This window comes from Heliconius melpomene, chromosome 10, assembly GCF_056956725.1.
Source record: "Heliconius melpomene rosina isolate 202511_hmr_F chromosome 10, ASM5695672v1, whole genome shotgun sequence".
In the NCBI taxonomy this organism is placed as follows: Eukaryota; Metazoa; Arthropoda; class Insecta; order Lepidoptera; family Nymphalidae; genus Heliconius; species Heliconius melpomene.
Genome location: NC_140398.1, coordinates 9,360,408 through 9,387,399, shown reverse-complemented (window position 1 = coordinate 9,387,399; position 26,992 = coordinate 9,360,408). Strand labels below are relative to the sequence as shown.

Below are 26,992 nucleotides of genomic sequence, written 5' to 3'. Positions count from 1 at the left end.
TCCACTGATTGCAATGAAATTTGGTTATACATTTGATTGACGCTCGTCCGGCATTTCTCATCCGGCACACGTAAAACAGTCAAAAAATTTATATTTATTTACGTTGAAAAGTCTTCAAAAGTTCAAGTTTTTTTAATATTTTGAATGAACGAGATAACATGTGTTATCCTTATACATACTTTAATTTTAATTATCAGAAGTTAATATGTATTTTTACACATAACAAGTAAAAAATAAGGAATTACAACTAAAATTCGTCTCAGCAAAACTTCCCCAAGCGACAGTACATTACGTAAATAGAATTTTAATTAAAAAACTAAGCCATCGCAAAGCAAAGCGAAATTCTGATCATGGCACCGCGTAAGGGAATTATCGTCTAATCCACTCGAGTACGGCTTCCCACGAAATAGGTCAATTCAGTTTTGATTACGTTTTGGTTTATTTTCCAATATTCCAATATGACACGAATAAAAAGTAGTTCGAATAAATATTACTCAAGAACTATACTCGTATTTAGGTGTATCGGATTCTAGCTTCGCCCACGTCAAAACCAAGTATTTCTCTCAGTTATGTTACGAATACACTATTGATTATGGTAAGTAGTTCATTTGATTCTTCATTTTCTTCTATTTCTTATCATATCATTGCGTTTAAGGTGGCGGAACTCAACGCCGCGTTTTTTTAGTAGACTGAGGAAATGAAAATAATTAAATTAAATTTAAATTTAATTTAAATTTAAATTTAAATTTAAATTTAAATTAAATTAAATAATAATTCACTCACATGGAGAACGAGTCCACTATTGCGTTTACAGCCCCTGCTCCAAGACGGCATCACATATTATTTAAATTGTCTTTAAATTAAATTTGGTAATAATATTTCGAATAATATTACTTACAAGAACTTTTTACAATAAAATTACAGATACTTAACTCTCTTAATGGTAAAATGGATTTAAGGTAATCTGTTTTGAAAACGTTTTTAAAATATTATTAGCATTCTCATTTTAGTTGTATTTGAGTTCCTATCATTCAAACTAGGTATAATTCTTTTGTGTTCTATCATTTTTCTTTGCAAAGTATTTGCAGATGAATGGTTTCCATTCTCCAATTTCCTTTATAAAAGGGCTTTTAAACTGAGGACAAAATATTTCAGAGGATATTTTTCATTTAAAATAAACCTTTTGCTTGAAAGTTACTATGTATTGAGAATAAGAAGCTTATTGCATTATGTGAGTTTTGTTCAAGAGAATAAATAAATAATTTATATATTTCGTATAACTAACGTTTGTTAGCCGTTTAAAGTGTACAACCAAGCATGAGGGTTAAAATTTGTTTTGAAAAAATCCATGTCATATTCTCTATATTCCCCTCTTTTCTTCCTTCCTACAAAAACAGATTTTTTTCTATGAGGAAAGAGGAAAAGTGGAGAACACAGTGTCTTCTCTTTAGTGTGAAGACACTATATGATGAAATTGTACATGAAATTGAACACTGGTGGAATTTGACATCACCCACACATTTTAACTTAATCATTATATCATAGTGGGGATTGAATCCACAAACAACGCGCTTACAGTTAGATAGCCACTTGGCCGCAATGGCATTGAAAATAGGTGACTTTTAATACTACAATATAAACCATATTATAATATCTATATAATATATAAAATCGAAAGGTCACTCACTCATCACGAAATCTCAGAAACGGCATGTGCTAGGAATCTCAAATTTTGCATTGGAGTTACTTATAGGACGTAGGTGCTCGCTAAGACGGGAATTTGCAATATTCGACTTCTAAGGGGTTGTTTTTGGGGTCGAAAGTTTGTATGAAACTACGTTACTACAAACGCTCTGAGTCTCAAATTTTGCATAGACGTCACTAGGACGTAGCCATGGAGACAGAAATTAATAATAACATAGTTCACGCGGGTGAAACCGCGAGCGGGCCGCTAGTATTTTATATAAACTGGCAGCTTGTAATTGAGTTTAATAAAATTTAATTTTAACGCTTTCTACAAAAATAAAAAATATCAAGCGACAGACTGGAACGTATAAAAATTTTTTGCAGTTTTGCTAGATACATGCGATTTAAAAAGTATTTTTATATGAACTTTAACTTTTTAATGTCAGTCCACGTGCCAATTGCAAAATAACTCACATACTACATTTCAGGATTATATTTATTTATTCTATTTATATTCGCAAACAAACATGATGGCCCTGCGCCCCGTTAGCCTCGGCCACGGTCTGGCCGTTTTTTTTACATAGTATAAATAATTAGGACACCTTATACGTCCTTAACTAATATGCTACCTAATATAGCTTTAGTTCAAATAATATTCAGTACAAATATAATTTCAGCAACAGTTGGGCGTAAGTGAGCAAAGCCACATAACAGCCTGTATTGGAAACCAACACCTGACACAATCTGCTGGCAACGTTCCAAAATTGCTATCTTTTAGTTTTTCTTAGTTTCAACAAGTAGCAAATAAAATAATAAAATCTGATATAGATACAATTCCAAAGTAAATGTGCAATTTAAATAAATACAATAAATAATATAAAAATGATATCCCTTTGAAACAGTCTTAACATTTTTGTTTCAGTTAGTGTATAATCTAAAACATAACTAAGTAAAAATAAATGATAACAAGCATAGTTCACGTTGAGCACAAAGTAAATTTACTCGTAAAATTAAATTTTCAACAAACTCTGTGTTTTTGTTGACGTTGAAATAATGTAGGGTTGAATTTATCATATAGCGGCGTGGTACATTATATACATCTCTTTACTCTCTTTTTTGTTTTTCTACCCACACGGAATGACTCGAAAATTGAATGGAAAGTGAGCAACCGATTCTTTTACCAGTACCTAGGTTCCCTCTGCACGTTCTACTAAATACACTCTTCTTCCTCATGGCATTAATCCCACCGTTTGCCAGGATCTGCTCAACCTTCTCCACTTTTCACGATCTTTATATTTGTCGCAAAAATTCCCGGTATTATCGGTAAATAATTTAAATTGTTTTACGATTTGGTAAGATAAGATCGATATCACCAAGTAGCTACGATTTTAGTGGATTATATAGTTAAACGACGATTCTACGGTGTAGTCAACGATATCATGAGATCGCCGGTTCTACGATATAATCACGACGTACTTTGTTTACGCTGAAAAATGCTTAGTGTCTACAACTTACACAGTTTATTTCACCATTTCATAATTAGGTATAGGTAATAAAATAAACCCATCCCAGATAGCAAATCTAAGCAAAGGGTAATAAAAACGGTATGAAAAGTTACAATATCTAAGAACCTAATAGAAATTGCATCTATATATATTCTTTATTGCACATGTAAGAAAAAAGTAAGAAAACAGTTAAAAAGATATGTTTACAATGGCGGGCTTATTTCTGAAAGAAATCTCTTCCAGCCAACCTATGGAAGTGGATGAGAGCCAAACAGCGGAATAACAACACAGTGCAATCAAAAAACAATTATTAAAATATCAGAAAAATATATATATTAACTAACACATTATATACATAATACATACTACAATATATATATACATACACACATATATATATATATCTATACATATACATACATATATATATCTATAACTATATCCGTAGTATTAAAGTTCTTTGATACATATAGCTTTTCTAATGTAGAGTCCATTTGAAGTTGAGAACAATCAAGAGCTCCACACTTCATATCAACTCGAGATTGGATAAAAATGAAATCGGTAAAATGAGAAATAGAGAACATTTTTGAAGTTATGGTAGTGAATGAAAAAGTTGCACTAGAATGTAAAATATATGCTGTAAAACTAAAAGTGAACTAACTATTTATATATAAAGTACGAGCTGTTCCGTCAAAAAAGAATAATTTTGTAAATCTGAAATCTAAAATTTAAGTGTTATTTAAGTTTGCCAAATACAATGACTATAACTGCCAATGTGACTGTATAAGGAAGATACCATAATAATAAAACGATAAAAAATATATGTTTTATGTAGAAACAGTTAGAAATATTGGTTTAAGATACCAGAATAAAAATGAATTCATAAAAATATTTGGCTTATATATAAACGAGTACTAGCGGCCCGCCCGCGGCTTCGCCTGCGTGAACTACGTTATTATTAATTTCTGTCTCTATGAGTACCTACGTCCTATAAGTGACGTTCATGCAAAATTTGAGACTCCTAGCATTTGTAGGTACGAGGTTTCATACAAACTTTCAACCCCAAAAACAACCCCTTAGAAGTCGAATGTTACAAATTCTTGATCCGTGATGAGTGAGTGACCTTTCGATTTTATCTATATAGATGTTGTTTATAAGCGACAGTTGACTCTATGCAATCAGATGTTCTAATCCAATAACTACGACTGACCGCGTCTCTCAATCCACGGAAATCCCGCAACGGTCACAATGAAATTAATTCTCGTTATTTGGAATATTACCATACAAATTAAATATGTTAATATTGTCTTCTAAATATAATAAATGGCTTGGTTTCTTCCACAATGCTAATGAAATCCATCTGAATAAATATTAGAATAGGTATAATTTATATTTATAATTCAGCAAATAAAGTTGAGGTCAGTCGTGGCAGAGTGGCACCAGCGTGCGACTGTAAACGTGACTGGTTAAGGGTTCGATTACCACTTAAAATATATATATATATATATATATATATATATATATATATATTATTTCCTCGATCTGGAACGATCAGGCAAGGCGCGGCTTGTGTTCCGCCACTCACCACGCTATGCCTCCAGAATTCAACGGAAATTGGGGGGCGGAGTATCTTAGTACCTACTAGGTTCTCTCTGCCTGAAGCCGAAGTGATGGCAAGCATTGAACCTGATGAATTTGAAGGAAATATGTATCTTCTACTAGATTGCACTAACTAGCAAAAGTTGGGTAGAAATGCCATGTTCAAAGGGATGTTTAAGGAGGAAGGAAACCGAGCATGTTCATTAAAGACATCTCTAGACATCGATTTATTTATTACTTTTTCTATGTTTAAAAAAAGATGTCGAATTGTCAATTAAATTGTCTTGCTACGGCAAGACAATGTGCGGCGTTGAGTTTCTTCTCTCAAAACATCAAAATCAATCAAAATATCTCACAAATCTTATAAAAATTCAGAACAAGGTTAGAGTAATATGTAAAACAATGGTAGAGACATGGTAAACACTAAATAATTTAAATTATTTAAATAAAACAAACGAAAAATTTTGTAAGAAACATTTGTATAATTACATCATGGCTACTGAATGAGCGAAACGTCGTAGTTTAACTAAAATATAATCGTTGTTAACTTTAGTTGTCTTAGAAATTGTCTGTCTGTGAATAATTTTTTTATTAAGTATTATTTAGTATTTATTTATAGACATAAACATCTAGACAAGGAAAATCACTGAAACCAAGTTGATAGAGCTACAAACAACGTGTTAATTTTTCAAAATAAAAGAAAAGTTATATTCGATTATACAAAATGCTTACAGTAAATATTTGTAGTAAAATTTGAACTATATATTATGACAATTTTTATTAAATTACGTAAAATTTTCACACAATAACGATACATGATGATGTAAATCCTTTTCCATAATAAAACATATGAAAAATTGTATTTACGTACGAGCAAAGCCTAGTCCGTTTACTAGTATGTAATATATTAAAGAATTAATAATATGTTGTTTAATTAATGTTTCGCCATGTGATCACGAGGTGGTGAGCTCACCTGGTCACATGGTCCGACCAACTGGTTCCAGTCAACTATATTTGCAGCAAGTCTCGTGACTGCTACAAAAGTCGTAAAAGTGGCAACGGCCTACTTACGTAAATGCAAATAACATATGTAATCCCAGGTGTATAAAATTTAGTATTTATTTCTTCAATTATGTGAATTTTGACCGAAAAAGTTGTAGTAATATATAAATCAGTAAGAAATGAATGGCACATCTGTGTTGTTCATAAACTTTACCGCATAAGGTCAAAGCTGCAATCGTAACTTTAGGGTTCTGTATCACAAAAGAAAAAACAGTATAACAGTGGAGGTGTAAAGCTGAATTTAATATTAAATAACCATATTTACTGTGCCTTAGAGTACCTACAGAAAAAAAATTAAGCTTGTAAGTCAACAAAATTAAAAGAAAAAAAAAATATATCTAAAGCACGTTCTTCGTAATTAGAGTTACATCATAATACACAACTTGAGAAACGGAATGTTCCCAAAAAGAGTAGACTTATAGATATAAGTCTACTCTTTTTGGGAAACTCTGTCAGATGACAGAGATTTTTCAGTTCATTTAATGAGAAAAGACAAAAAAATAATTACCCCAACTAGGGCCCGAACCCACGACCATCGCGTTTAGCAAAGGCAGTCAATTTTTTTAATAAAAGTATTGTTGTCATAATAACAATAAATAGCATTATGACAAATATGTGACCGATTGTAACTGAACAGACGTGAATTGATAACTTATCAGTATGACTCATATATTAACATTTGACCTACAAAAGGTCAGTATACCGTTTTGTATGAAGCTTTCATTACGATTATTTTTATAAGTAAGTAACATTAACAAATAAGTTTTTTATCCCTTATACAACAGGCAGAGTGAACTTAGTGCTTAGATATCCCGTTCCCCCTTTTTCCGCCGAATTCTGGAGGCATTAGCACAAAGTGCTAAGTGAAAGAACTCAACGCCGCGTTTTGCCTCGACACCAGAGCGAAGAATCGTAGAAGCATCGAACCCACAACCTATCGTGGCTGCAGTCACACGCTTTTGTCCCTGCGCCACGATTCGCTTCAACAAATAAAAGTTTATTGAGAAAAAATATTTCAAATACATAAAAAAATGGGTTGTTCACTCAATTCTTGATTAGCAAACTATAAACGTTAAGGTGTTAGTATCAAATAACAGTTCAATTATAGATAATAATTAATTACATCAATTACTATCATAAGGTATCCTATTAAGTATCCTCTAAAATTAATTTATGAGTGTAACTGAACGCGGTTTGACGATTTTGGATTCGATTCCCACTCGAGGGAATTTAAAATATGGATAAGCTTCAATGTGCCTTTCAAACCAATACAAATCTTGGCTTATCACTCTCCCTTCATCGTTTTATTGATGCTGTCAAGGACAGTAGGGCCATGATTGTTAATTCAAAATAGCACATCAAATACGCATATTTCCACATATTAAGTTAATCTCACAAACAGAAATTTGAATATATAAACAATACAAAATACTACGGGCAGAACTAAATAGGAAAACATTAGGTATTTTAATGGTTGTATTAAAATTAACATAAATTTAAATGTTTGAACAACAATATAAGTTACTAGCGGACGCGCGCAGCTTCGCTTGCGTATTTAAGGGTGAACTCTAATAACTCATGAAACATGTGTTCAATGAAATATTTTTAAGAGTCTAAATTTCAAATTTTATAAAAATCGGTGGCGATTTAAAGATTCTTCCATACAAACTTTCAACCCCTTATTTGCACCCTTAGGGGGTAAATTCTAGAAAACCATAAAACATATGTTCAATTAAATATTTTTAAGAGTCTAAATATCAAATTTTATAAAAATCGGTGGTAAAAATTTAAGAATTTTCCCATACAAACTTTCAACCCCTTATTTGCTCTCTTAGGGGGTGAATTCTAGAAAACCATGAAACATGTGTTTAATTATATACGTTTAAGAGTCTGAATTTCTAATTTTATAAAAATTGGTGACGATTTAAAAAAAACCTATACAAACTTTCAACCCCTTATTTGCACCCTTAGGGGGAGAATTCTAGAAAACGATGAAACACGTGTTCAATTAAATACTTTTAAAAATCCAAATTTCAAATTTTATAAAAATCGGTGCCGATTTAATTTTTTTTCCATACAAACTTTGAACCCCTATTTCACCCCTTTAGGGTTAAAATTTTCCAAAATCCCTTCTTAGTGGATGTCCAGATTACGAAAGTAAACTTTTGTCCAAATTTAACGTTTCTACCAACAGCGGTTACGGCTGTGCGTGCGTCTTACCTCAGTCAGTGAGGACAAGTCCTTTTATATACTCGTATATAGATAGATAATGGAAGTGTCCTATACGATCTTATGTGATTACTCCTCTCTTGGATATTGCTTAGCTATAATTAATTAGCTTTTCACGAATTTTCTTTTGCCTCATGCTCTATCACGCATATAGCAGGGTAGGTAGAGCAAACCTGATGTTAAGACACTCCGCTCCCCACTTTCTGCCGAATTCTGGAGGCATTGCGTGTTGAGTGGCAGAACTCAACGCCGCGCTTGGTCTCGTCACCAGAGCGAAGAAATGGAAACATAAATTTAAAAAAATATTTCTAAATAAATAAATATTTCACTCCCTCGAGTGGGGATCGAACCCACAACCGTCGCGTTACAGTCACACCCTTGTGCCGCTGCGCCACGACCGCCTCTTATAATAATTACCTGAAATGACGTATTTTTTATATCAGTTAGAATGTTTGTATATTTTTATATAAATATCAATAGTTACACGCGTACGACATTTTGAACCGACATGTTAAAATAGATTCATAAATATACCTGTGTAAATAGATTCATAAATATACCAAGGTATATCAGCTGTCTGCGTGTAATCTCCCCTCTATATCTATCTCTTTTTAACTTGAAGAGTTAATTTCAACCTGAATGAATGAAATACTAACCCTTACTTTAAACACAGTGTCCCCTCTGATTTACCTTTTGTCACGTTCGGTCGGTAGTTGTTAGTCCAAATATTGAAACCGACTGGCATATTACAGTCAGATGGAATATAAAATATTTATATTTAGTACTATTTTACCTTTTCACATGGAAAATCGCTGTAATTTTCCTCCACTTTATGTAAAGAGTAAATACACTAGTGTTGAAACTAACATTCCTTTGAGTGTAATTTAATTTTTGACCTTTAACTTTAGACACTACTTTATGACATCAATTTCTTATTAATTTCCTCGATAAACAGACAGTTTAACACCAAAAAAAGTCATCAATTCGAAACAATAGTTCCTGAGACTAACCAAGTTCAACGTTTAGTCAAAATAATAATTTAAACTTCCAAATTATCTAATAAGGACAGTCATAGCACAGGGGAACAAGCATACAACCGAACACGCGACAGATTGTAGATTCAATTCGAGGCAATCAAACATTTAAAATTTTCATTTCCTCGCTCTGGTAATGAGCCAAAGCGCGGTTCCACCACTCAACACGCGAGGCCTAATAACAGTTTAATTCAGCAGAAAATAAAGTAAGAGAGTGTCTTAATGGGAAAGGAATAACGTAGGAACGACCGACCATAGCAGGAAGCAGAGGGAAGGGAGTTTAATTAAAAACCATGTGAAGAACGAAAATTTGGAATTTCCAAATCAATATACTAGAATGTGTAACTGTGGAAAGCCAGCGATATTCGTATTCGTATTTATACGAATACTGCGTAAGACGTAAAATGTTTTACTACGTTTGCTCTTGACCTTGCCTTGGCGTACTGTTCGACATTAATCTTAGCTAATAAGCGACATAAACCACTTTACTTCTGCCAGGTAGGAAGGTATATTATAATAACAATTATTGAATTAGTTTTCTTTGTTTTTAAATCTTTTTAGTTTCATCTATATAGAAATGTAGTATATTCTAGCTGTGATGACTTCGTCGGTGTGGGAAACCAAATGTGAAAAATTCGATAAGATTATGATTTGTTACGCAAATATTAATGATCATAGATTTATAATTTGCTAACATAGCGCGCGTAAGAAGCAAGAATTCTTTTGCTTCTTTTATTTCAATATTTTGAAAATAGATTTTTTTAATATGTGTGATTGTGTGTGTGTGTGTGTGTGTGTGTGTGTGTGTGTATATATTTGTGTGTCATATAAATTATCACTTTACATATAATAATATTACATTGAAAACTAAAGTTTAATAAAACTTTTCTTAAACAATTTCGTCGGAGAAATAAAATAAAAAGTTAATTAATATAACTTTTTTATTTATAAATCAAAATTAACGAATTAATTAACGAATCAAATAACGTTTTTGCCAAAGTAATTTTCCAATGCAAAACGAAGAAATGAAAATTCATTCCCTCGAATGTGGATCGAACCCACAACCGTCACGTCACAGCCTTGTAGAACTGCGCCACGACGGCTTGGCAATACATATTATGAATTACAAATTAAGCAATACAAACCTACATATATAATTAAATTGATTCAAGATAAACATCATATAATAATAAACTTTGTAACTTATCAGTGTCATAAAAATTGATAGCTACATAAAGGTAAATGTATGTTATGATAGCATCCAATCTAATAAAATGGTCTTGAAGGTTAACGTCAACTTACTTATACATTTTAGGCAGAACATTTTTTTTTTCTATGTATTCCAGACAGCAAGGTAGGCAGAGAGAGCCTGGAGACGTAGTGTTAAGACACTGTGCAAATTAACAGACTACACTATAGTAAGACACTTTCGTTCCCTGCATTCCATCGAATTCTAGAGACACTGCGTGTTGAGTGGCAGAGATCGTCATTTTCTAAGATAGATAAGTATACATTGAAAATTATAGTCTTAATTAATAAAACACATTGTAGGCTACATATTACCGCGAGACAATATCCCTAGGAAAATCGAATACGGCTCAGGTAAAGTCATGAGCGAAAAGCTACTCGAATTAATATATGTATTGCCTAGAAATATAGAATAAAATTTGAAGACATTACAAATATCGCGTGCCTACGTTTAGTTACACTAAAAGTTAGTATTAATACCTTTTTTGCCTTGTACCTAAACAATATTTTAACTCAATTTAATGATAACCACCAGCTAAAGTTTTTTGTTGAAATTCCAAAGAATTCACGAAATCAACGCTTGGGTTTCATAATGATGTAAAATTTTGTCATTATAATGTAACATACTTTTCGGATAAATTCTGTTGCAATATAATTAATTACATATATTACTTATATACTTAATTTTCAATACTATTCAATAACATTACCAATCTCTTCGTTTCACTTCGCTTCATCAACTATCGTAAAACTCCATAGATTCCCTCCAAGGACAAAATTCCAATATATAAATATGTATGGCTAAATAAATTGAATAGAAAACATGACAAAATAATTATTTTAAGTCCAAATAAATCCAGGATATACCTGTAATACTAACACTATTTAAATGTAGGCACGTTCGAGTGTTATTTACCTATTAGTTTACGTGTCACCGCATTGTTCCACTTGGCTTGCTATTTTCCTTCACCTTCCTTCTACAATTCAAAGAGAGTTATGGCGCATTTATAGGCTAGTATTTTATAAATATTTGTAGGCCTATGCTTCTATTTTCTTTTATAATGCCAAGGTAGCAAAGAAATTAGTATCGATCGGTATGGAATATTCTGAAAAAGTATTTTTTTACTTGTGTAAATACAAATATTTATTCTGAATTCCAATCATTCGATAACGTAAAGACGTAAAGACGTACGTATTATTCATCAAACAATCCCATCAAAACATAAATGTGAAGTGAGAGCCAAGTTAAATATTAAGTAATAATAGATAGACTTCACCGATCAAAAAATGGGAGATAGGGGTGCCGAGTTCTGCGTTCACTCGGAATCAAAATTCAAGCTCTAAATTTAACTCGATAATTTTTAAAGGTACAAGCCTTGTTATTATTACATTAAAAATTGTAGAGTGAAATTTAGCCCAAATATCAATATTTGTTTTGGTGCCTGGCGGTAAAAAATTGCCAAGCCTAATTGAGAGCTAGAATCTTATCTCAAATTAACGTTGATAACTAGTAATGAATGGTTTAAAAGTAGCTTGAAATGGTTATTGTAAAATACACATCGCGCGTTTCCAACTTTTTAACTTGACTGGTCACGCAAGCGCGTGTCTTGATGTAAAATTAAGTTCATACTGTTAATAAACTATTTATTGTGTTTTAATTATAATAAAGTGGGACTTACTATATATAATATGAAAGCTTTTTTACATTATTTAAGCTCATATGGTGTTGAATACTTATTAAGAATCGACATTTAACTAACTTCAATCTTTTCATATAAAAAATAAATACTGAATTTTAAAATAAAATTCAATTTTATTACAAAGGTCACTTCAAGTGGGGTAACAGGCGTTTATATCCTTAGATAAACTTCTTGTGGAACTTAAGTTTCTTTTCAAGGTAACCTTTTAGATGTATCAACAAAGTTGCGCTATAAATAACATTTAATGTTTTATTTATGTATTTCTTTTATACCTCAACATACTTTTTGTTTTAAATTAGATAAAGAGAATTAGATAATTCACTTGTTAGCTTAAAGACATGATAAGTATTGTAATAAAATGGCTAGTTAATTTGATGAAGATGATGAATTTGATAAAGAAGTATATAGCAGCTTTATGCTTTCCCCTAAAATCGGTAGGCGAGGGAATCTAGTGTTAAAACACTCCTTGCACGTTTTGCTCAACTTTTGGGACATTTAGTACCTATTATATATTTTTTTAATTCCAATATAATCATTTCCCCAAGTGCTCGATATATTTCTCCGATTACATTCCCCCAATCGAACCCACAACCGACCTGTCACGTTAATTAATAGTCCACCCTCAATAATTATCTGATTCATCATCATCATGTGATGAGGCAGAGGCCTGTCCTCTTCCACGGCATAGAGACATACCCCTCTCACAATTACTTTACACAAAAATTAATTAAAATAAAATTATTACGCACTACCGCTCATTAGAAATAAATTTTCCGGGGGCTTCATTAAATCCGTATGGTTAGCCTCAGAACGGCGCAAAGCGTCAATTTACTTTATAACGATACTCAATAGGTGGCCGGTATCAGAGCTGAAATGTATTGTACGCGAACATTTTCCGCGTAGTGAATGCACACAGGCTTTGTGCCAGGCGAAAATAAACCTAAAGCAAACACAATAAAGCTTTGTTTACTATGTAGACCAAACATGGCCTGAAAATGGATAGGTAGAAATAGGTCATACACTAGTAAACTACGTTTCAAAAGAGCACTTTTGAAAAATGTCAAAGGAAACATAATTATACTAAGATGAAGTTGCAATGGAATTAGACTGTGAGCAACGACCTGTTAAAACGAACAGAATTCAACTTGGGTGCCTGACTTTTAATATGATGAAATTTTATGCTAAAAATACAACTTTTATTGTAAATATTTTGAAAAGCCGTAGTCGCGTTCGGATATTCATCAAATTGAAAGCATTAATTAAATTGCAACTTGCATATTAAAATAATTCTCTTTGGCTGTAGTCTTTCTGAACTGATTTCAATGAAAATAGAGTGATTATATTGCAAAACTACGCTCAAAAGTTGTGTTTTCCTTTATAGAACTGCAACCATAACTAAAGACAACAGTCCAGCCTAGCTATTGATAGCAATTTATTATAATTTTGTATGTAGATCGCCATAGTTATTTAATGAGTAATTTTAAATGTTTATATACTCTTGTGTACGTTTTATTAATTGGTTTCCATTTTCATTTAAAGTATAGAATGAAAACGATTAATCACAAGTGTCATGGGCATTCACAATTCAATATAATTATGCTGTATTTTATGACATTCAAAAATATTGTTATATTTTTATTGCAAATTTGTTAAATTCAGAGCATGAGAGTATTTTGTTTTACCAATCGAATATCTCTATTCGAACCTTTTTACTTTACAACCCTTTTATATTCAAATCCAGGTTGAAATAGCAATATAATCTTTTTTAATCTCATAACAACTTCGATTTTCACAAACACAACAGCTTTATAAAGATTAAATGACATAAAAACGGTATGAAATTCATACCTTTCAAATAGGGTTAAAGTATAATTCCTCCTTACTTGTATTTATATTTTTTATTTTTTTTATTTTCCCTCTGTATCCACCAGTGTACTTCACACACCACTGTATTCACCAGCAAAGGGAGTTCCCCACTTTCCGCTGAATTACAAATGTATATTAATAGTTAATTTCATACAAAATTTGTGCATATGGGCACAATTTTGTATGAAATTAAATTTATCTACATTTATAAGTTTTACTTCCCGTTCACAATCCTGAAAATGGTACGTAAACCTCGGTATGCGAGTCCGACTCACACTTAACCGGTTTTTACTATGATACCATATTTTATCTGTACAAAAGCAAATTTTAAAGAATAACAATCGTGTTGTCATAAAAATGTTTGTTGCATTTTCAAATGCCTGAATGCAAAAGCATCCATATTCGAATAAATATAGCAAACTGCGCGAGTCGGCGGAGTCAATCAAATTACTACCGATGTTTACCTACCGCTCTCCGGTAGACGGTTCAATAAACGTTTTAACAGCGTTTGATTTTTACGTTTCTATATTGAATTATTGTAAAAAATATATTTTTACTTATTTGGTTTAGTTAAGTTAGTTTAGGCATCGGTATTATCACTCGCGAGGATATAAGAGTAAAAATGGAGAAGAACGTGCTGAGATGATTTAGGCACGTTAAGAAGGTGAGTGACAAAAGAATGATAAAAACATGTATAATACAAGAGTGGTTGGTAAGTGGGGACATCGGTTAACCGAAAACCCAGTGTCGATGACACTGAAGGAAGGTATAAGCATGAAGTCATGTATCTGACTGGCAGATTGCTTTTATGAAGAGATTGATGCATGGACTATTCTGATGACCAGACCTAAAAATATCCCCTTTATATAACAGGATTTGAATACCGTCCATTACGTCCAGATAACATAGTTAGATATTCATATAAATTATTTAAGCTGTTCTTATTTCCATTACAATAATAAAATATACGTAAATAACATTATACTGAGAGTGGCATACAGAATTATTATTTCAATTATAATATAAAGATTAGTATATTTATGAATAATTCATTATGTGGGGACTTTACCCTATCTGCGGCTTACTCGTTTGTTTACATTGTCGTTGTTTTTATTTATTTTTTATACAGTATTTTCCATATCTCGTACATTAATTAATTTTCATTTGGATTTTTATATATTAGTCATTTATATAACTGTAAATAAAATATTTATAAATATTTTACGTGATTTTTCTTCAATATAAAATGAAACTACAATATATGCGTTTATACAAATATGGTATATAAATATGGTATATGTTCTTATATCATAATAAAATATGCACTTATAATATTACCGCCTATGGCATCTATCCTAATAAAATAAAAGAAAAAGGGTTATCCTAATAAAATAGAAGTTATGTAGCAAAGTTCAGGTGCACTGTTACCGAACAAGTACGTAGAGTGCACGAGAGTATAAGCAAACTCAGATGGGATGCCTTTCATACAACTATGCCTAGTAGTATATAAGTATTTTAATGATAATAGTAACAGGTTTGATACCCATCGATAACATCTGTTTATATGTAATAATACAAACTCCATGCTCGATGCCAGCTCTAAGTGTCCTGTATTACTATACTTTTTACTATATAGTAAAAATAAACTTCTGTAGAGTTTTATTATATTTTTATATAAGTATCTCTATAGGTAATTTTTTTATAATTTTTCGTTACTCAAAAATTTATGCTATTCATTGAAATGTATAATATTGATCACAATATAAATATTGTAACTTTACTATATCGATGGAAAACCTCCGCTTTGTTTATATTTAATAGTTCTATGAAAAAATCGAAAAATTTCGGTTTATTAATAAGATTTTAATTTATGTAAATAAATTAATAACTAATTCAAACGGTCAACCGATTAGGTAAACTAAATTAAAATACAGCTTCACGCTATATCCCGCATATAGCAGGGTAGGCAGAGAGAGCCTAACCCCACTTCCCGCCAAATTCTGGAAACGTAAATCAACTCCTCGCTTTGTCTCGATACCACAGCTAAGAAATAAAAATATAAATTGAAATAAATATTTCATTTCCTCGACTAGGTATCGAACCGACAACCAATCACGTTTACAATCGCCCTTTGTGCCCCTTCACCACTCGCCTGGCATTACGTATAATAATTATTTATAATAAACACACGTTATATCAAATATCAATAACAATCCTGTAATTCAGTACTCATAGGTAGAAACAACAAGGTAATTAATATTTGCGGTCGTCATACTGTCGTAGCAAACATTAATCAGCTGGAGAATTGCAATCACCGGTGTAAGTGTTAAATAGACATGTCGATAGCTGATTGTTCCAAATGTTCGTGTACATTGATAATGGGGTGTGAGCACACAACTAACTATTAATAATTTGTGTAGTTTCTAAAAATTATAAATGTCAACTCATGTCAAATTTTCAATGATCTGGCCCTTTGACCGTTTGAATTTCTAGATATAATTATAATAAATTATAAGTACCATTCTGCCATATCTTTTTGGAAAATTTGTTAAATGTATTTTTTTATATACGCTTTTTATACTATAGCAGATTATGTACAGATATTTTGATTTTTTTATCTATGACTAAGTTTGGCATTTTTCGCACAGGCTCGAGGTAGGTATATGTGTTGAGTAACGAAACTCAACGCCGCACTTTATTTTGTCTGAGCGAATAAAATAAATTATTTACCCGAATGGGGTTTAAGATAGTAAATAGTTATATACATACTTAATATTAAACAATTGTAACTAACCTGTATCAGACAACAGCTTGCCTTTCGCTTCCATTTCACTTTCGGCAGATGTAGCGCCATAGTTTTTGAAAGTCTTTGAAGGTTCTTCGAATTTAGTCACCTTGAAACGCTCTGACATTTTCACTTTTGCACTTTAACACTTAGAATTTAAAATACACTTTTACACTTACTTACTTATTTTTAAACAATAAACACTTATTTTACAGTTACGATATGAAACATTTATATAGATATGTCACAGATATGTATTTTTGTATATTAGTTTATTGTCACTTTACTTACATTGTTCTGTTAAAAATTATAAGTTAAAAATATATATATTTAGATATATTAAATAGAAACAAGCCTGCTGTATCAGAAGATAATAAAAAACTACATTATAAAGTGTAATCCAAGGAATCTAGATAAAAATGAATAGAGCCGTTCCATAATTGCATTAGAATTTTATGAGGCAATAATGTTATTATTTGATTAAGAAATCGAGCGTTACTTATTGATAGATTATAATTTAAGTAATGAATAGAATATTTAAAACAATGTACCTACTCACTAACAGAAAAACATTCTCTCTTTTTCTCTCTTTATTTTTTGAATCATGTATGTCTTGAATAGCGATATTGAAAGTTTTTAAATATAAACTTTGCCACATATGGTATTTGAACTGATAATCGTTCTGAGCCACCTCAAAGTCAACCGCATATCAATAGAAGTACAGACATTAAATAATAAAATACTCTTACCATGCACTTAATTCTATATTATTAAAAATGTATATATTTAACACGTAAGCGCGGTGGTTACCGTACGAATGATAGTAAACCCACAAAAAATATATCTTTTATCGCCCGAAACCGGTTTAAAATTTTATTAAAATTCATACAAATTAAACTTCATAAAAGTAACTTATATGACCGTATTCGTGACTGCTTTACTTTGTATATTTTACACTGTATTTAAATAACAACAAATTAATACATAATAGCAATTAATTTATGTATGAGGTACTAAAAATTGATTTTACGAGGCGTTTAATATTTTTTAGTTAAAGAACAGAAATGGTTACTAAGACTTTGTAGTCCCTAAAATAAGATAAAATAGAGATTTTTCATATCGATGTCTTAATGAATATATTTTCTACTCTACTTCAAGATGTGTATATGAAACTCACAACAGGATAGCTATTATTGTAATAGTGTTACTTTAAAATTATTTATTATTCGTATATATTTTAATATACATACATCTACCTATAAGTCTATATTGTGATTTTTTGCCCGTGCTGAGGCTTTTCGGTTTTCAATAAGCACAAACTTTGTACCTGGCTTTATTTATTCTGACACTGACGGAGGTACGTAAAAAGCTCACATCGTACATATTGTAAATGGTAATTACAGCTATATTTAAAAGTTTATAATATGTTTATTATGCTTAGAATTATAAAATTCATATTATAAACACAAACAATTCTTCTAATTTTGTATATCTAAGGTTTTTTGTTTCATTATTTGTATTTCGATTGTTTTTTTTTTCAATATAAGCATTAATGCTTAAATGAAAAATCTTCGGAAAAAATTATCTCATACATAAACACATAGTTAATAATAACTATTTTTTTTAAATTATATTTTTTACCAAATTTCAATTAATATATTTTCTTAAATTTAGATCTATATGTATCTACCGTTATACAGCTTAAAAATTTTTTTTGTATTAATTTTAATATGAAATGCCCTCGATCAGTGTTCTAGTCTGTTCTAATATTAAATCCTGCATATCTATCAGTAATCTCCTGATAAAAGCTACACTTCAACAAAGCTTTATACAAACTGATAACTGAGTGGTATCTAGTGCCTATTGCATACATACATTGATAAACATATTCTATATATTATACATTTTAGATCAGTTTTTTGTATAAAATTTAGTTCTAGTTTTTTTTTTGAGAAAAGAACAAGAAAAAACCAGGTGACTTTTGTACACTTTTTTGTTGTGTAGTACTATTTTTTTTAATAATAAACATTTAAAAAAATAACTACAAGGTGCATTGTTGATATAAGACATTTACTAGTCTGTAGTAATATGATAAAAATGATAATTTAGGTAAAATTTTAATAATAAACTGCATATTATAAGTAATCTAGAAAAATGTCTTCCAATCAATCAAATCAAATAAAAAAATCTTAGTACCAATTTTATAGAAACTAACATGAAAAAGTTAATAATATTAAAAAAATTAAAGATTTCGCATTAATAAGAACCACATACATAGTTCGAGTATAACATTCGTACTATGTACCAGTTGCATGTCATTTATTAGGTACTTTATAGGTATGGGAAGTTCTAACTTTGTAAAACGTCGTAACATTTACTTTGAAGAGACAAAGTTCTCTTCTTTTGATTTCCCGTCGTTACTTTACAAAATAAACCTAAGATAAAAATAGAAAAAGAAGGCTAGTACTGGATATGATTTCTGGAAGGACTCTTGCTAGACTCTTGTTAGGGGTCTAAAGTCCTAAAATCCCAAAGGATGCTAAATCAAACCTCCCAAAAAAATTGACACGAACATTTATAAACACTCAGAAATCACAAAAACATCCAAAATATAATCAGATATTATAATTCAATGACGAAACGTGGTGGACGAAAGAAATCTGTGGAACATATTTTTAAGAAAAGACATAGACCTACACATTTCAAGACATATAAAAGAAATATACAAAATATCCTATCCTAATAAAGCGCTGCGTTTAGTTCCGCCACTTAACACTGTCACGGAAGTTAGACATAAAGTACGGAACAGATTATCTTAACATTAGGTTTCCTCTACCTACTACATACAAGATAAACCGCAAAGCTAAAAAAACATATTCTAAGCAATATATTACATACCTATTACATATACATGAATGAAAAGCGCTACCGTCAGCGATGCACTTAAATACGCAACCGATCGTACAGTATCAAATTGACACACTCATAAATAATTCTATAAATATATCGAGTGACAATCGGCAAATACTGAAACGATCCGGACAACAACGAACAACGCCACGGACGGACAAATGACACACAATTGATATGTATTGGAAACCAGGGCCGATAAATTAGCAGAGGACTGAGGCTGTCGAAACAGAGACATTAAAGATTGTTTTGTTTAATAAGCTTTTTTAATTATGTGAATATATGTAGATATGTATGAATATATAGATAAATAATAATCAGCTCGACATAGTATTCTAGTGTCAAGATACTCCGTTCTCTCTACTCAATTAAACATCAACAAAACTCTAAAATTTCACTTATAGAACAGATTTAACTGAAATTTTACACTCAGCTTGCCACACTTAGCCCTCAAATTAAAATGTAAATCCCCCGAGGTTTCTTTTTTTTACACAAACTGGCACTCTAATAGCGTTTCGGAAAAAAACGTCTAATTTAACTGAAATAAAATACTGTTTTAAATATTATCAAATCATATGAACAGTAATAAAGTCATTTTTACATTTCCTATTAAGATATAAAAATAGAAAATCTCTAAGTAAATTTATAGCTCTACGTAGCAATATTACCATAATTATACATGTTATAAGACCTTGAAATGTCAAGGTCTCTTCCAATACCCAGCAATAAATGACAAATTGACCTTAAATACCATAAAACAAATATAGTGAAATTTAAGTATATATATAGGCGGTACAGGGCACAGAGTTGTGCGAAGGGCGCGTATATTTACTAAGAATTTATATATGGGTATATACAATTGATACAATTGTACATACTGTACTACTATCTTGCTATACTACTGTTATAAATTAATATTCAAAATAGCAAATAATTTAACAGTACTGTGGCAGAGTTGGTGTTTTCCGCAGTTGTTGTGCTCGATTCGACTCTGTAGGATGTCTTTACAAAGAGCTGCGTTGGGTTACGTTATTGAACATGTAATATCTCAGAAGTGGACAAAGAGAGGAGAATATTGAGTTCGTAGCTTGTTCTTCTCTGACTATCTCACATAATACGAAAGGTATATAAAAATAAAAGTGTCATTATAACTCTTCCATAGAGTACGAGACATTATATCTATCTATATAATATAAGGAGTGTAGAGTAGCACTGAGATCTTTAAAAAAATACAGGCGACAGTTAGTTTTAAATAATATAGAATAATGAGTCTTACTTACGTGATTTCCATAACCAAGTTAAAAGTGAATTGCTAAGACCGCATTTATCATGTACGTACATACATACCTACATATATGCATTACATATAAAGGCAATTAGAAAACTTATACGGTACCTAATACTATTGCGACTGACAAGTTTATATATCTTGTGTTTTTTTATTTTCTATTTATTTTTCTCATTTCTACGGTACTACTGAAGAACGAAGAGAGAAAACTCTGTCTAACAACATGAATTTCATTCATTCATTAAGAGACGTGAGTATTCATATTTCATATGTAAATTATTTAATAATATAACTTTTCATTTCAAAAGAATAATGTCGTAGTTACTCTAACTAAGAAAAATATTAAGTATTGCACACTTGTAAGCTGAGATCTAAAAGTATTTCTCTAAAAAGGCGTAAAATGCCAGAGTGATTTAACACTATGATTTAACTCTGTTAAAAATATAAAACATAAATTAAAAACCTCCTAACTAAGTGATAGAAAAAAAAGTTAAAAATTTTAAACGATATCTTTACAAAATATTCTTCACCGACATCCTATTTATTCCCCATAAAAGTCCTATTAAAGACCCCATATCTATACATTGTTAGGCAACACGTGACCTGCTATAGGGAATGCATACAAGAATGATCGAATATTAATTGTTGGTCGCGTCGACTATCTCCTAATACCATTCAGCTTGCATCTGCCCACTTAGCACGATAAATTGATGCGATTCGAGCTTGTGCCACACTTATGTAGACTTATACAAAATTATATTGAATTAATTCTACTTTATTTTATCAAAAGAGTATTTAAATAATATAATAAAAGGTTATAAAATTGTATGTTCTATAGCTGAATGCTTCATGTATATTTTTGTTAAATAACGATATTTTTAATCTGTCGTAGATTAGTTTTAGTTGATCTTGTTTTATCTTTAATAATAAATAATATCTGTTTAGTTTTGTTATATTTAAATTGTACACAAGTTGACAATGAAATAAATGAAAAATAAATAAAATAAAAGTTGAAAATGAAAAATAATAAATAAATGATAAAAATATGTTTTAAAATTATATAGTGTTAGTCGGTTAGTAGCTATTTTTGCTAAAAAAAAGCGATAAGCGAAAGCGAAGCGAAAACAAAAAAAAATATTACGAGCCTTTCAGTGGTCCACAGACCTTCGACATAAATGTTGATATCGTAACATTTCAATACCTACCGTTTATTATTATCGTACTAGCGACCCCTTTGCGGCTTCGCCCGCTTTTACTACTGGATTATTCATATAATGTATGTTTGCAAAGCACTTAATATAATGTGAAAATTAATTACACCCTAATGCAACCCGCATTTTTGTAGTTTCAATAAGGATTTTCCAATTGTTTTACACAGCAAGGCATTTTTAGTAGGTACCGTAATTTTAAATCTGTGCTACTAATCTTTTCAAGTACTTATTAAAATATATTTAAATGACTATTTTTAGATAGTTAAATGACTATTTTTAAACGGAAGAAATTATAAACAAAAGCCTACCTACTAATAACTACTACAAAAAATATATCGCGCTGAAATAATACATTCAACTCTAATTATCCAATACGTGCAAACGCATCTAAATCTTCGTTGCTATAAAGGCAGGCGGGTTTTTTTTTTGCTTGTGGTTAATGCTGAAGAGGGTATTCTGTCCCTGATGAAAAGCAAGCACTACGTGGCTGCCTGTGAGGAAAATTAAATAGAATGCATCAGAATATAGAATATAGATAATATAGAATGCATCAGAATATATAATATAGAATGAATGTGGCAGGCGAGCATTCTAACTCTGAACCACCGATGCGTGTACGGCAGGCGGGCGCGGCGGACGCATGGCGAGTGGCGAGCCGTTTCGCAGCAAGGATTTTTTGATATTGTAACAACTTCTAAAGTACTTATTAAAATGAAAAACAGTAAAAGACAGTTTTGATCTACATTAAATGGCCAACGTAACTAATATACTTATTTATATCTACTGAGAGTAAGGGATAAATAAGTAAAACAGGACTCAATACAGCTGAGGTGTCAACAGCGTGATGTGTTAACAATTAAATACGTTTTTCTGTAAAACTATTCGCAATTTTGAGATAGTGTAAAAAGCAAATTTTATCTTCGTTTAACGTAGAAAATTAATAAAGTATTTTAAAGGATAAGGATTAATACCATTATGGAAAAATATCCCTCACAATAAAAAATATATTGAAATTATTATTTTTAGACAGAAATATGATCACTACACGTTATCCTTAAAAGATAAAAATATGCTCTCGCGGACTTTTTTGTAGATCTCATTGAGAGGAACAATACTCCAGTACATTTTTTTCATGTAGTACTTACCATTAAAGCAGCGCATGCGCGAAAGTGTCTCAGCGGGTAGGACTTTATTCATATTTATCGTATTTATGTTAATTTACATAAGAATGTACAAATAATAAACTATATATAAACCTTCTACGAAAAATACTCGACCTAATGGTGAAAACCGCAATAAAATCCGTTGGGTGGTTTAGAAGAAGAAGAGTTAGAAACAACAGACAGACACGAAAAGCGACTTTGTTTTATAAGATATAGGATTGCACTAAAAACAAAGAAACAATACCGTAACAATATTTACAAAAAGACAATAAAAAAGTGCAATGGCGGGCCTTATCACTAAAAGCGCTTTCTTACATGCAACCGTTTGAAAGAAAAGAAGATAGCAGAAAGGTGTAAATAGTAATAATAAATATGATATTAATAGATATAAATAAGTTATCTTATAAACATACATACACTGATAAAAACACAACATTCCCTAATTCTTTTTTTTTCAGAGAATCTTGCCAGAGCGCTATCTATTGTGCTAATAGTTAAACTGGCACCGTTCGATCATAGTTAAAACATACCGTTTTCTCAGTATAAGTAATCAAAAAACATATTTTACTACACTTTACAGACTATTTAATTTTATTTATATTTTTATCAACAGTCATGTAATTAAAACGTTTTCAAATTCTTTTCTTCCAGAGAATCTTGCCAGAGCGCCATCTATTGTGCTAATAGTTAAACTGTAATCGTTCGATCATAGTTAAAACATACCGTTTTCTCAGTATAAATAATCAAAAACTATATTTTGCTAAAGTTTCAAAATTAATAATATTTCTCCCGAAGTAATTAATGCTTAACAAATAATAACTTGTTGAGATATGTTTTATTCGTTATCAAGACTCGTTAGTACTTACTATTTGTTGTCAATAGATCTCCAATATTAACTTCTTGAAAACGTTAAATACTTATATCTTTTGATAGACTGAAGCGATTACAATGAAATAAAAACTAAAACCTACTCTGATTTACTTGTAATTTTTATATGTAAACGTTGCTTAAATTTGTTGTGTACTTTTTACGTGATACGTGTTCACATAAACAGACAAACAGACAAACAGACAAACAGATAAACAGACAAACAGACAAACAGACAAACAGACAAAAATTCCAAAAATGCTGGAAATGGATTCTGTTAATTGTCCTTTAACACCCTAGCTATTTTTTTTTTTAATATTTTCAATGTACAGAAATGATTTTTCTACAGATTTATTATAAGTATAGATTACGCAACACACTCGTACATATGACAGACAGTCAATGAGAATTATTTATATACTGTAAAACACCGTCTTCCAATGAATAACATTTGTTTTATTATTCCTTGTTAATTATTCTTGTATGAACATGTTCTATTGTTTTACGTATTTTTATGTTTATGTATTGAAAAATTTATTATACTTTGTCATATGACTTTGCTTGCGTCAACAGTTAACATGTATTAGTTATTATTTAAGAATAAAGGCTCATTAAGTTAAGTATAATTTTAAATTATTTGTAATTGCTTTTCTTCGGATTCCTGTATATAGCAAGGTAGGCTGAGGGAACCTAGTGGTAAGACCCACCGTTTTATTGGAATAAGAATTGAAAATAATTTATTCTCTAGAGTGGGAATTGAATCCACAATCCTCGTGTTTACAGTTCCACACTGTGCGCCTGCCCCACGATGGCCTCACCAATACGTTAAAATTTACTCTCAATTATTTCTAATTCTAAGTAGATATCACGTAGTCACATTTTACTCTATTTTTTCCTTATACCCAATTAGAATGAACGTGAGGGATTATATTATTAAACGCTGTATTGTGTCTCACCAGAAGACAATGCAAATTATGAAATATTTTCTCGACTTCTTACTCTAAAAAGTAACTACAGTTAATTACTGTTAAGAAAAAAAAAAACAACCAAGTGTGAGTCGGTCCATACTATAAAAACGGCAAAAAAAAATATTTAATTCTGTTTTTTTGTATTTGTTGTTGTAACGGCAATAGAAATAAAATGTGTGAAAGTTTCATTTGTCCAACAGTCACGGTTCATGAGATACATCCTAGTGACAGACGGACAGATGGAGAGATAGACGGACGCACAGCGGAGTCGTAGGTATAGTAGGCGTAGATTATGGGAAAGAAGAATAAAACTAGGCGTGCGTTTAAATATTTTTGAACCTACTAGCTACCTAGCTATGGCATTATTATTTTATAGTTAAATACTTATTCGTTTAAAATAAAGAACTAAAAAAAAAATATTTTATTAAATTGGTGCTCATTAAAAACTTTTAAATTTGAAATAATTTCTTCATGTGAATATTTTATTACGTGTTCGTTTTCAACAGTAATCATTATACTTTTTATACATTTTTCAATTTGTAAAGTAAAATATATATTTTTAATAATTTTAATTAATTAACGTCGTGAGGTCGTCGAGGTTCAGTGGTTCAGCGTCTGGCCGTAATGGCGTAGTTCGATATCCACCTCAATTATATTTTTTGCTCTAGTAATAAAGTCTTTGAGTCTTGAGGAACAGAGTGTCTTAACGCTATTTTTTTTCTGTCAGAGCATATAATAAATTGCTAAAAAACTGACTAGCTCAAATAAATCTTTATCTCAAAAAGTTAACTGTATTCCGGGTTCCATACATATGTATGTATAAAGATTGAAATTTATCACTTTAAAAAAGATAAGAATTCAACACTTGTTCCACACACACCAAATTAGCTACTAAACTCATAATTTTTATTCGTTCTAATAACTTCTTCCGCTGATGCTATTTTGTTATACCAACAACTATGAACTCCTGTGTCGTTTTATTTTATTACCTATTCTATACATTAACATAGCGCAAACATAAAAACTAATTTTATATTCCAATTAATATTTATGATACGATGTATATTTAAATACTAATTCTAGTATATTCTTACGCAACACAAATGCCAATTAATACTTCTAATGAGAAATATTTTAAAAATTGTATAAACTTAAACTAATATTACAAAAAAAAGTGTATGTACGTATAATAAGTTGTTACATTCACTTGGAATGTTACATTGAATACGATACCACCGTCGATTCTGAATTTCTTATCAACACCAGCTGCTCTATATCAACATAAAACAATATATCTATTGTTATTTATATTTTCACCTTGAGTTCACCCGCTAATACTCAAATGAAAAAAATAAATTAAGAAATAAACGTAAAATCCAGTATAATTTTCAAGCAAACTGATAACGCAACCCAATCGATGTATACCGTGTACGTACAGACCTTGCATGAATGAATGAGTCTTCATTATTTACATTTGGCGTCCTTTAATTGTGCCTACATGATTACAGCAGGCTTAGCCTATCTAATCTCGTTATATGCACTCCTTACGTCACTACGAACGCGTACCGCAAAAAAAGTTCAACAAACTTAACCTTAAAGTATTACTACTATACGACTATACGAGTATTATCATCAATCTATATTTGATCGTTTGTTTACATTAAACCCACTATATCGCGCCGTTGCAAGAATACCGTTTAATAATAGAATATACAGTGTTTATACTTAGTAAGTATGTACAAGTACTTGGCGGGAAGTCGTAAGGATATTTCAGTGATTTTGCGCGAGTTTCAGTCGGCGGGAGAGGCAAGGAGACGCGAGGAGCGCTCGACCGCCCGGACTCGTGTGATGCGACTACGGAGCGCGCCGGC

General features: G+C 30.9%; 1 protein-coding gene across 6 annotated transcripts in view; it reads right to left on the bottom strand.

The window, feature by feature from the left end:
- kcc (solute carrier family 12 member kcc) overlaps positions 1-26,992 on the bottom strand; it is a 257,609-nt gene extending 230,617 nt beyond the window's left edge. For 2 of the 6 annotated variants that reach the window (XM_085192261.1, XM_085192267.1), the window contains exons 1-2: positions 26,847-26,988; positions 16,724-17,011 (exon numbers count right to left, since the gene is read on the bottom strand). In XM_085192261.1, coding sequence (XP_085048387.1) covers positions 16,724-16,841 — 118 coding nt within the window. In that variant the 5' untranslated portion in view covers positions 16,842-17,011; positions 26,847-26,988. Of the gene's footprint in view, positions 1-16,723; positions 17,012-26,846 lie in introns of all 6 variants that reach the window. The other 4 variants (XM_085192269.1, XM_085192270.1, XM_085192263.1 and 1 more) reach the window with 3 other exon arrangements.